We start from the raw sequence: 13,236 nt of genomic DNA, 5'->3' as shown, positions 1-13,236 counted from the left end.
CGTTATTGCATACTATATATACTGATACATAAAAAAGATACTGGCTGATGGCTGCTTTCTAGTATATATATACATACAAACTCTTCAGTTTTAAAGGATCTCTGTATCTAAATCTCTAGCCATTATATCTTACATCCTCGATGGCTGGCTGGCTGCCACTATCTTATTTCGGCATGTATAGTTATATTTAATACACGTATATTGTAACAAGTAGAATCTAGAATTTGTAGTCTGTTACATTAGATTTATATTTCTATGTTTTGGATCTAAAATGTACAATACTGGTTTCATCTGAACATATGTCAAGAGTTATAGCTTCTAAATATATGTCAAGAGTTATAGCTTTAGTTATCATTAGGTTTTATAGTCTGTTCATAGTTACTTATGACTTACTCATTTGCAATAATTACAAAAAGATTTTCGTTGGGATGGTATAAGTGACACTTCAGTGAGAAAGGTATTTTATAAGGTTTGTGGAGGGAGGCTAAGAGAAATGTTGAGAACCGCTCGTGACAAGGCATCAAGCATGGCAGCAACAGAACAACCTGGAATTGAAAATCCAGACATTAGTACCTATAACCCGGAATGGATCAATCAGTCTTTATGGTTGTTACTTGTTAGCCATTGGAATAAGCCAAAGTGGCAAAATTTATCGACAGTTAATACCGTAAACACCGAGAAACGAACAGGTGGAAGTCATACCACAGGATCAGGTGGCTTTCTTGCGGCTAGAAGAAAATTGGTATTATATACTTTTACATCTTGAGTTTGTTTTACTGGGGGGAGACACTATTATATAACTTTTGATTTTGACATTTGTAGGAAGCAGAATTGAAGCGCCCACCAAAAGCACATGAAACCTTTATATACAACCATGTGAAGAAAGGGACAGATCCTTTTGACTTGAAGTCACCACAGGATTTTGTTAATGATAAGTCACGTGCATTTGCTGTAAGTTCTGATAGTACTTAACATCCTTTTGTGATACTACAAACTCCTAAATCTATGTGTGTGTGTGTGGGGGGGGGGGTTCTATTTAGATTTATGTAGTAGTGTGAATTAACAACTAGAGAAATCCTGTATATTCTTGATACTTTGTGTAATAGGATAAGGTTACAAAATTGTTAAAGGAGAAGCATGGCTCTAATGAAGATGACTACCCCCATTTTGATCAAGATATATGGGATGAGTGCACTGGCGGGATAAAGAAAGGGAGATTCTACGGGTCAAGTAATTCAACAGATCCTTGCTACGTCCTGACGGGTACACCATCTTCACTCAGCACTTGTAGCTCATATGCTACACAAGGACCACAGGTTTGTTCATTCCTCTTCAACTGATTAAGGTGTTTAGTATTAGACCCATGCCCGTTTTAAGCCTATTTCACTCACATAGGACTTATTATTCACCTGATTGATTAAGGTTGTTGTTCAGTGTGTAGCTCTGATTACAAGGATAAATATAGAATAATTATGTCATCTCATAATTGTTGTTTTGATTTTGTCGTCGAATAGGCTAAAAGGAAAAACAATGATATATTATAGCCTTTGTGTTGAATGCTAGCTGCAAACATCAATTCATCATAATTAAATATGTAATGATAAAATCATATTTGTAGTTTTGTTGTAACTGAAATATTAGAAAAGGAATGGAGTTTTAGATTTCTTTGTATCTGGAGTAGCAAAATTTTTCTTGTTTGCGCTCTTCATTTATGATGTCTATTTTTCTGATAGTTTAACTTGCTTTTATTTATAAGAATTTTTTTTTGAGTAGTTATTTCCTATGGTCAGTAGCTTGTATTTAAGTAAAGTGGTGTAGTTAGGTTGTCATGTACTAAAAAACTATTAATCAATAAGAGATCTCGTGCTTGGTATTTGTTGGAAGAAAACCTGTTATATATTGGGGAAAGAAGAATGGAAGGGTTGATTTTTGGCTTAGTAATTTTTGGTTAGGCCACATGAAAAACTGATGGTATTTTTTGGCTTCGTAATTTGTCCATACAAGTAATATTCGCTTTTATATATATAGTGTTTTTGTTAAAACATGATAAAATATTGTTTTTGAAAAGAAAAGTCTTATTCATTTGTTGTTTTTCTATAAAATAAGAGGGCAAAAGTGAAGTCCTTTGTTGTTCATGGGTTTGGATTTGGTCGACCAACAAAAGAGAAACAAAAAGGGTTGTCATTTTTGTTGGGTTAGTATAATGCATTGGTGTCTAGTAGCAGATTAGACAATTTTAATATGTGATGACAAAAAAGGTGGTCCATACAATATGTAAGAAAGAGTCAGATTTGTTGCTTTGTGGTGTTTCTTTATAACAGTGTCGATATATATATATATATATAAGATGCACATATATATGTATATATGTTTTTCATTCTACTAGTGGACCACTGTTACTAAGGTAAGTTTGTCTAGTTTTATTTATAGGACCAAATAAACCATAAAGCCAATTTAATAATTGGTGTGTTTTACTCATAGTAATACATTGGTTTTAATATTTACTGATTTTTGAGCAGCAATATTTTGCAATGTCAAATGGATATGACATATCAATTTATTATGTATCGATTATGATGGTATGATGATAATTGATATAAATAGGTAAAAGTGTTGACCCAATCTTTGGAAGATATGCAAGCAAAACATGAGTTACAACAAAAGGAGATTGATGATATGAAAAAACGTGAAGAAGCTCAAAGAAAGGAGCTAGAGGATTTGAAAGCAAAGAACAAAGTGGGAACGGAAGAAATGAAAGCTACCATCGCCACTATGATGAAGTACATACCCAATATGACTCCACTGTCCTAAATGTAAAGGTTTAGTCGTTAGTTTGAATAATTTCAAAGCTTTTAACTTTCGAATGATATTGTAGCTTTGTTTGCGGATATTGTTTTGGATTATTATGCAATTTATATATTTATTAATACTTTTGTGGATGAATTGGTGTATTTAGATTTTCAATTTAGATTTTACGGATTTACTTTTAGGTATATTGGAAAAATGGAATTAAATATGGAAAATATATTTTTAATTAAAAAATACCATTCGTGGGAAATCTGTGGGAAAAAAGAAAACATATTCGTGGGAAATTTGCGGGTAAAAAAATGATATCCGTGGGAAAAGCTTGGAAAAATAATCCATGGGAAATCTGCAGGAAGATATCTGTTGAAAAATCGTGGGAAAAAACCGTGGGAAATCTTTGTAACCAATAAATAACAATCCGTGGGAAATCTGTCGAAAACAAATTACGTGGGAAATCTATGGGAAATAGAGTAGGTGGGAAATCTGTGGGAAGATATAGTTCATGGGAAATCGGTGGGAAGTTAAATTCGTGGGAAACTTTCCCACCAGTTATTTGCTCGTGGGAAAGCCGTGGGAAATTGTAAAGTGGCTGTGGGAAAATCCGTGGGAAAATGTTTCCCACACCCCTTTTAACGTCGGCCAATATCCGTGGGAAATCTGTGGGAAATCTGGATTTCCCACGGATGTGGCCGTGGGAAATCGACGATTGGTGTTTTTTGTGTTTGTGAGATAAGAAATGAAACCGGATAAGAATGATCCGTTAGCATTTTCAAAAATCGAAAGGATTAATGAAATGACCGAAAGAAATATATAGAATTTTTCGGATTTCCTATGTATCATTGAGATATGCACAAAGCAAGTCTCTAACATAGTTCGGTCTGCGGCTTTTCAACCACTAGATTGCTTCAAAGAATATAAATCATGGTTAGTACAGCCGAAGCGTTCGATAACCACAATCTATTATCCTTGAAGACTTTTAGAGAAAACCGAGGTCACATTTAGACTTCTCGTTAACTCAATAATCACATAAATGTAATTATGAGACCTACGTTCAACGTTGGCAAAGATGTTAGCATTGGTAGGATTTCCATTTGATTATCGTGGAATATCAATTAAGATATCACTACAAATGTTCCGGCTATATCACAAAGATAAGCAATAATATCACAAAGATATGACTTGAATGTGTCCTAAATGAATGAATAATGATCAAATTAATGACCAATCAAGATAGCTCTAGATACAACGTGATCAAATGAAGTCGGGGACCGAAGTAGAGTGTCGCCCTTTTTCAATATCAACATCTTCCAATTAAAGAGTCAATAGAAATGTGAAAATCTCCGTGAGAAATGAAACAAGTATTTGTTAAGAAACACTTGAGTGGTTAGGTAAAAATGTGCATGGCTTCACTGGGTCCATGAAGACTTCTTCAATATCGAGATATCAACAAATGACATCCGATAGAAACGTGTTTTACCCGGCAATTTGAGAATTTAGGGAAGGGTATCATTTCTTTTAACCCTTTTCTCACAACATATTACCTTAACCTCTCACTTTTCGACTTTACTCCCTCCATCCTAATTGCACGAAAACATCATCACTCAACATACCTTCACTATCTAATGAAAGAAGTGAATACTCCGGGGTTAGAACTTATCGGCGATGATGAAGTTCATGGACTAAATTTTGAGAAAAACTTAATCGCTCATGTGCAAACTATCCACTGAACTTCTTTTGATTGAAGATCATTGGAAAAAACATCAAATGTGTATGAAAATGTTTGAAACACATTTGAATTTTTGGAAGTTTTTGAAATCACAAACTCCCTTTAATCTATGCAAGAATAGATCAAAATGTTTTTCATAGAAAGGTGGAGCAAAAATTGGTTTTGTGAAATCAAAATGAGTAAAATCTTTATTGTGATATTTTCGGAAAACTTGAGAGTCTATTGTGAACAAGATTTTTCAATTGAAAAACACAAAGTTTTGCTTCAACAACAATGTTCATAGTAAGACTGCTAGGGAGTACACAAATGCGTTCGATCCTTCACAACTTACATCAACAAGTTGGAGACAATAAAACACTTAAGCAAATTTTAACTCAATCAATTATACAACATGAGACAACTAGGGAGTACACAAAGGCGTTCGATCCTTCGCTTCTCATATCAACAATTAAGAGTTTGAAAAAATTTTATTTGAAACACTTTATTGATACCAGTTAATTGGTTTCAAAAAAATGCTATTACACATACATATTCATATAAGATTACTTGGAAGTACACAAAGGCATTCGATTCCTTGTTATCTTATATCAATTTATATGTATAACAACATGATCTTTAGAATGAATAAACACTCTAAAATAAATAAATCATTGAAGAACGGGTTGTATACATAGTATATGCAAGCCACTATGAAAAAAATCTTTTTGTTTATTTTTGAAAATTTATATTTTTGTATTGGATTTTATCTTTTCAAATTTTGTATTTTGTTTTTCTTAAATGTGTTAAGAATTCCTTCAAAGGTAAAAGAGTTAAGGTTCAAGATTTAATATACCAAGCTTTGAGATAAGAAAGTTAAACCTCTTCTCATCCAATAGTTTTGTGAACAAATCTGCAAGTTGATAGTCAGTTCCCACGAAATAGAGCTCGATGTTACATTTCTCAATATGATCTTTGAGAAAATGATATCTAACATCTATATGCTTTGATCTTTGAGAAAATGATAGCAATGACACTTTGAGAATCACAATAGATAGGAATATGATCATATTTCAGACCATAATCAGTTAGTTGAGTCTTCATCCATAAAACTTGAGCACAACAACTAGCCGCAGCCACATATTCAGCTTCAACAGTTGATAGTGACACACAATTCTGTTTCTTAGAAGACCAACTCACAAGTTTATCACCTAAAAATTGTAAAGTACCGGAAGTGCTTTTGCGATCAAGCTTACAACCTGCATGATCTGCATCTGAATAAGCAGTTAGATTGAATCCAGTATCCCTTGGATACCAGAGACCTAAATTGGGTGTACCCTTCAGATAGCGAAAGATTCGTTTCACAGCTTGATAATGTAAATCAGTTGGAGCAGCTTGATACCTAGCACACATACATGTTGCAAACATTATATTTGGGCGAGATGCTGTTAGATACAACAACGAACCAATCATACTTCGATATCTCTTTTGGTCAAATGGTTTCCCATTTTTATCAGCATTTATATTTGTTCGAGCAGCCATTGGGGTAGAAATTGAAGAACATGAAGTCATATCAAACTTTTTCAACATGTCATTTATGTATATACCTTGTGATATAAAAATACCAATTGGTAATTGTTTGATTTGAAGACCCAAAAAGTAGTTCATTTCCTCAATCATGCTCATTTCAAAATGATTAACCATAAGAGATGAAAAGTTTCGGCAAAATGTTTGACTGGTTGACCCAAAAAGAATGTCATCAACATATATTTGGACAAGAAGAACATGCTTACCTTGTTTGCGAATGAACAAGGTAGGGTCAATCATGCGTTTGGTAAAGCCACCTCATAGTAATAAAGTAGTTAAGGAATCATACCATGCTCGGGTGCTTGCTTAAGACCGTAGAGAGCCTTGTCTAACCGATAGACATGGTCTGGTCTTTGAGGATCAACAAAACCTTCTGGCTGATCAACATAAACTTCTTCTTTGAGGTCACCATTCAAGAAAGCAGTCTTCACATCCATTTGAAACACCGTAAAGTTTGGAATGCGGCATAAGCTAAGAATATTCGAATGTCCTCCATTCTTGCAACTGGAGCAAAAGTTTTATCACAGTCAACACTAGGTTGTTGGCAATAACCTTTTGCAACAAGTCGAGCTTTGTTCCTTACTACCACTCCATTATCATCCTTTTTGTTTTTGAATATCCACTTTGTTATGATTGGTTCAGCTTTTCTTAGATTTGGAACTAATCTCCATACTTTCAGTCTTTTAAATTGTGCGAGTTCATCTTGCATTGCCTTTACCCACTCTGGATCACAAAGAGCTTTAGATACTATTTTGGGTTCGATATTACTCAGAGACAGTGCAACAAGACACTCATTTACTGAAGTACGAGTAGTTACTCCGGCTTGTGGATCTCCAATTATTTGATCAGTAGGATGGTATTTCTGCATACGTGTTCACTTTTGAGCATGAGGAAGAGGATCTTGTTGTTGAAGATCAACATCTCCATCATTAAAGCTTGAGTGTTTTTGAGAGATGGAATCATAACTTGGTAGAACTCTTTCCTTATAAGATGGATGATCAAAATCAAGTGGCACATACACATTTGGAGTGTTCAATGGATTTGTTGTCTGAGTAATGCGAGAAGATTGTTCTTGAACATTCACTTGAGAAGAATTATCAGGAAAGGATGGTGAAGAAGAATCATTAGAAGAGGACGAGGAACTATCACTAGAGGATGAATTTTCTTGCTCAGAAGAACTTGATGATGATTCATGATTGTTGTCAGGAACTGGATCGTTGTTTTGAATAGGTTCATTGTTTGAAATTGGTTCAACGATAACTTGAGGTTCTTCATCATGAATCGGTTTTGAATTATAGAATTCTTCAAAAAGAATATCTAATTCATCACTCGTTGGAGTTGGAAACTTCTTGAACTTAGAAGCTAAGGTAGAAGTCCTTGTTGAAGTACTTGAAGCACTTGGATCATCATTTGTTGGTAGCAAACTTTCTTGCTCAAAGATCATGCCCGACATCTCATCAAACCAAACATTCATTGTTTCTTGAATTGTGTTTGTTCGGCGATTGTAGATTCGATAGGCAATTGATGTTTTGGAATAACCAACAAAATATCCTTCATCACCTTTCTTCTCGAACTTTCCAAGATTCTCCCGATCATTCAAAGTGTAACAAACACACCCAAAGATATGAAAGTAATTGATGTTGGGTTTGCGTTTGTTAACAACCTCATAAGGAGTCTTTTCGAAATGCTGATTGGTGTTGGACTGATTGTGAGTTTGACAAGCGGTGTCAACAGCTTTAGCCCACATATTGGATGGCAATTTGGAATAAGCAAGCATTGTCCTTGCTGCTTCCACTAGCGTTCGATTTCTCCTTTCAACAACACCGTTTTGTTGTGGGGTACGAACTGCTGAGAATTGATGAGTAATGCCTTTGGATTTGCAGAATTCATCAAAAACAGCATTCTTGAACTCAGTACCGTTATCCGAACGGATGTAACGAACTGGAAGTTAGAGATTTACTTGAGTAGTAGTGATGAAATCTATCAGAATCTGAGTTGTTTCATCTTTGGATGCGAGGAACTTGACCCAAGTATATCTTGAATAATCATCAAAAATAACCAAGATGTATTTCTTCCCATTTCGGCATTGTACTTTCATCGGTCCACAAAGATCCATGTGAAGCAAATGAAGAGGTGCTAACGATTTTGGAGATTTCCTTGGTTTATGAGAAGCTCTCTTGATCTTCCCAACAGCATAAGAAGGACAAACATGCTCACTTTCATACTTATAGTCAGGCAAGCCTTCAACAAGATGCTTGTTGACCAAAGCATTGATAGTTTGAAAATTCAAATGAGAAAGCCTTTTATGCCATAACCAAGAATTCTTTGATGTAGCCTTTGAAATGAGACAAATATTATCGGTTGGTTGGTTTTCATCGAGATTGACGGTAAAAAGGTTATCATCACGATCACCGCAAAGAATATCAACTCCATCTAGAGTTTGGACTTTACAAAGAGATTGTCGAAAAAGAACTTGAAGATTGTTGTCACAGAATTGTCCAACACTGAACAAGTTATGACTTAATCCTTCAACATAATGAACTTTCTTGATGACAATTCCATTTCGTTCAATGTCTCCATAACCTAAGATAGGAGCGAAATTGCTGTTTCCAAAGCGAACAGTTCCCATGAATCGTTCAACAAAATTCTTGAGCAAAGCTTTATTTCCAGTCATGTGTTTCGAACACCCGGAATCGAGTATCCAAACACAGATGGTTATTTCCTGCAATCAAAGAAATTTAACCGACTTTAGGTACCCACTTGAAGACGGGTCCTTGGTGGTTAGTTAAAACAGGCAGGGTATATAACTTAGGATATGCAATCAAACATGCTTTTGAATCAACATAAGAATTAACAAGCACATCATTGATAAGCATATTTGGATAAAAGGCACGAACATTCACACAAGAATTAAAAGTAACATGTCTACAAGCTTTAACATCAACCATATGAGTACGAGAATTAAAATTGTTTACAAGCTCATAAGGCCTTGCCTTGGCACAATCAACATTGTTTATCAAAGATGAATTACTTTAATTAACAGAAACACCCTTCCTCCCATTAACAGTCTTTGTCCTCCTTCTCTTCTTCCTTTTCTCAACATCCTTTTGATTACTAGTGATCTTAGGTTCTAAAGTTTTAGCAACCCAGTTTGCACCACTAGTTATGGTCTTTCCACCTGTTGAATTGAAACTAAGAAGATTAGAACGAGGGGTTTTAAACACTTTCATCCTTTTAGGATCTTTTGGAGGTGAGGAAACTTCTTGCTTCTTTGGTTTATCATGAGAGAACCATCCATATCTATCCCTATATCTAGTTGTACCATTATATGCATCCTTATTTAGCAAAACTGAGCTAGACTTAGACACCTTAGGTAAAGAACTAGATTGAGAGCTAGATGGAGAAGCATTAGGATAGTCTTTCAGAATTTTCACTTTGGTGTACTTTGTTCTGGGTGGGGTCTCAGCTTGTTCCTTTTTGACATGTTTCACCGGGGTAGGAGTCTTTGGTTCTAACTTAACTGTCTTTGGTTCAGTCTTGACGAGTTTGGTCTTAACTCGTCCCTTTGAATAATATGAAGTTGGAGCTTTGGACAAAGGATTTTGAGATTCCTCTTTTGTTTCAACTTTGATTTTGGTAGATTCAATCTTTTTCTCAGTTTCTGAATCAAAAACATATTCTCCCTCCATGAATTTATCAAAATCAGTTTTAGTGAAAGATTTCAATGAAGGTTGATTAGTTTTAAATTCTTTTGAAAGTTTTGAAAAATTAGGAATCTTGGTGTCCAACTTCACATTATGGGTAGTCTCAGAAATCAGGTCAACTTGAACTGACACATCTTTGGTCTCACAAGAAAATTGAGTAGAAGTATCAACACCTATACTAGTACTAAGCTTAGGGTGAACAATTAACTCATCAATTGAATTGCATGTGATAAACCTATAAAAGTACCATATCAAAACTAAACTATGTGCAAGTTCTTCATCAGATAAATCAGAATCATCAGCTATTAAAGTAGCAGAATTTTGACAAGTACATTCAAGAGAATCAGTCAAGGTTTGAGTGGAGGAATTTGTAAATGAATCACAAGTAGTTTGGGTAGAATGGTCTACTAAAGTACTTAGGTCAGTTTGAGTAGAAACATTCTCACAAACTTTCTGAGTATCAACAACAACAAATTTATCCTCTAAATTCGGACTTTGAGACTTGAGGTGATTAATTACATTTTGTTGAGATTCCACCTTTTGTTGTAAACCTTCTATTTGTTTTTCAAAAAATGTTGTTGGAATATACATTTTAGTTGGTTTAGGTGGAGAACCGACAGATTCTTGGTTTTGAAAATTTGATGCAATTTCTTCCAATTTAAAAATTGAAGATTCTTTAGTTTTGTATGAAGCATTTATTGCATCATAATTAACCAAAAATTCATGTTTTGGTATTTTCTCAACTTCATCAGTCTCAAATTCGTCATCCAATGGATGAATAAATTGTTGTACCATACCAAGTCGAAGGAATTTTTCATCATACAAAGGTTCAATTTCTTCTTTGGCCTTTTGTAATGATATGATATTCTCAAATCCCAACTCGAGAAGAAGATCCTTTCTGTCAATTTTTGACTTGTTGAAATAGGCAGTGAAATCCAAGAGAGGGTTTTGTTCAACTTTATATAACTTTTCTTGATAGAAAAGTATATTCTTTTTAAATTCCTCAACTTGTTTTTCAAGATTCTCAATGTCAATGCCTTTTAGAAAACAATTGTGCTTTAAGTCAGAAATCTTCCTTTCGAGTTCAACATTGTTTGGTTTAGCTTCTTGGAGCTTTTTATTGATAATATCAACATCCATTTGTCTAGCTTTTGCCCGAAGCCATTCATTGGTCTTTTGAGTTTCAAGATCTTGATTGGCTTTTTCAAGATCATGAATGGTCTTTTCAAGATTGTGACATTTTTGTAATAACTTAGAATCCGGAGAGACATTCAACTCACACTCTTTAACCAACATTTTCTCTTTATATGTTTGATAATCTTGTTTGATAGCATCATGATCAAAAAGTAATTTTGAATGTTCTTCAAGAAGTTTTGAAAATTCACTTTTAGAAAATGAAATGCTATTTTTTAACTTTTTGTTTGTGTTGGTTAAAGATATGATTTGACTTGTCAAGTTTGACAAAGCTAATCTACATGACTCTTTATCCTTAATTGATGAAAAAGTAAAGTCGAGATTTACCTCATCATCCGGGTATTCATCATCAGTGCTTTCAGCTTCCAAAACTTTGTCCTTGGCCAACCTCGCCATAAAGTAAACATTAGCAGAGAGATCTTCATCCTCATCATCAGAGAGCAATAGTCATTTGTCATCTTCAGCTAGCAATGCATGTCCTGCTTCAACTTGTTTGGCTAACAGCATCTTTTGCTTGTAATACTCATAATTCCGCTTTCGAGGTTGTTTGCAATCAACAACAAAATGTCCAGGGACTCCACAATTGTAGCACTTCTTGTCTGATGCCTTACCCTTCTCAACAACTTGTTTCTCACTAGCTTTTTTCTTCTCACCATGCTTTGATCCACTTGCTTCACCTTGTTCATAACTCTTTGGATGATAGTTTTCCTTCTTGGGAAATGCACTTGTAGAAGAAGTGCGGAGATTGTTGTTTGTTGGCATCGCTTTGTAAAATTTCCTCTTGAACTGCTTTGTTACCGCGGCAAGAGCTTGATATAGTTCATCTGAAACACCATCTCTTGTATCCATCAAATTTTCTCCCTCCTCATCAGATGAAGAAACAACCACCATTTGTCTCTTAAGAGCTTCAGAAACTTTCTTCTCAACAATCAATGCCAAAGGATCAGCAGATACAAATCTGGCACTTTGCTTTATGAAGCTTTGTTTAGAACTTGGTTTTCATTGAGTTTGAAAGATTCATAAAGAGCAATGGTGAACTTGGTCAGATTTTGATGTTGCTTGATTTGTGTTCCAAAATCTTCCACCAAGAGCTTTGATGAATTTGATGTTCAACTCAATCTTTGTTTTCTTGACATTGTTCTTCCTCGGTTCATTTACGACATTGCAGAATCTGTAGTAGACAGCCTCAAGAGATTCATTTGGCAATTTAGTGAAGTTGTCAAACTCAGTCAAGACATTGGTCAATCTAATTGTTGAAGTCATATCAGCTCCTTCCATTTGCCTTGCCACCTCATCCCATATCTCCTTAGCTGTATCATAGGAATCAACTGAGCCATAGATCTCATCTGGTAGTGCTTTGTATAAGCATGATCTAGCTCTGTTATCTGCAGTTGTTTGATCTTTTTGTTCAGCATTCAAAAGATCATGAGTGAGAATTGCATCAGTAGTGGGATGGCGATGAACTGCAAGTCCATTAAGGATGGAATCTTTAAGCATATGAGCATTTGTTTGACTTTCCACATAGTCCATAAATCTTTTCTTCGATAGTCCATATGAACCACGGTAGAGAACTGGAGGTCTTGTGTCTGAACCTAATGCCAATGCTTCACGAGAAGCCATTTGAACTTGATTTGATTTGAAAATTGGATTTGAGTTAAGAGTTGAAGAAAAATTGGAAATGAAACTAAAATTTGGTGAAATTTGGCTAAGTATGAAATGAAATTGAGGTTTGTTTTTGGATTGAATTAAAGGAAATGAAATGAATTAAAGAGAATTGTTTTGGTTTTGAAAAATGAAACGGTCTTAAGAAACGATCTTGGCAAGATCGTTTTAGGGTTCTTGAATTTGAAGAAATTTTCTAAGTAATTTGGAATGATTTGGACAGAGTAACAGTATGTAATGTAATGAAAGAAATTGAGCAAAACCAATCTAGAAGATTAATTACCCAAGTAGTGTATGATTCCCAATCACAACAACCTCAAATGATCAACCAAAACACACCAAAGTACAAGAAAAGGAACAGTCTTGAAAGGAAATGGGACGGTCTTGGTCAGGATCGTCCTATTTCACGATGCTGGGACGATCTTGGTCAGGATCGTCCTAGCTTCAGTGTACTGGGACGATCTTGATGAAGATCGTCCTAGGTTTTGGCTTAAAATCTTCAAGTATCAAACACTTTCCAAGTGTTTGAATTGACCAAACCAATCCGTAAGGATTAATTAGCCACAACAAATACTTCACCAC

General features: G+C 34.9%; 1 protein-coding gene across 1 annotated transcript; it reads left to right on the top strand.

The window, feature by feature from the left end:
• Positions 1 to 442: 442 nt before the first annotated feature.
• On the top strand, positions 443 to 2,939 carry LOC122608383. The gene is made up of 4 exons (XM_043781483.1): positions 443 to 742; positions 823 to 951; positions 1,107 to 1,316; positions 2,605 to 2,939. Exons 1-4 carry the CDS (start codon positions 494 to 496, stop codon positions 2,809 to 2,811), a joined length of 795 nt encoding a protein of 264 aa, XP_043637418.1. The 5' UTR covers positions 443 to 493; the 3' UTR covers positions 2,812 to 2,939.
• The last annotated feature ends 10,297 nt before the right edge of the window (positions 2,940 to 13,236 follow it).

This window comes from Erigeron canadensis, chromosome 7 (genome assembly GCF_010389155.1).
Source record: "Erigeron canadensis isolate Cc75 chromosome 7, C_canadensis_v1, whole genome shotgun sequence".
Lineage (NCBI taxonomy): Eukaryota > Viridiplantae > Streptophyta > Magnoliopsida > Asterales > Asteraceae > Erigeron > Erigeron canadensis.
This window is presented reverse-complemented; position numbering and strand designations above follow the sequence as displayed.

What these genes read in the sequence shown, in the direction of transcription:
- LOC122608383 (XM_043781483.1), top strand. Translation starts at nt 494, where the DNA reads ATGTTGAGAACCGCTCGTGACAAGGCATCAAGCATGGCAGCAACAGAA. An exon ending in ATAAGTCACGTGCATTTGCT is followed by an intron (nt 952 to 1,106) that starts GTAAGTTCTGAT and finishes TTTGTGTAATAG; the next exon opens with GATAAGGTTACAAAATTGTT. An exon ending in ATGCTACACAAGGACCACAG is followed by an intron (nt 1,317 to 2,604) that starts GTTTGTTCATTC and finishes TGATATAAATAG; the next exon opens with GTAAAAGTGTTGACCCAATC.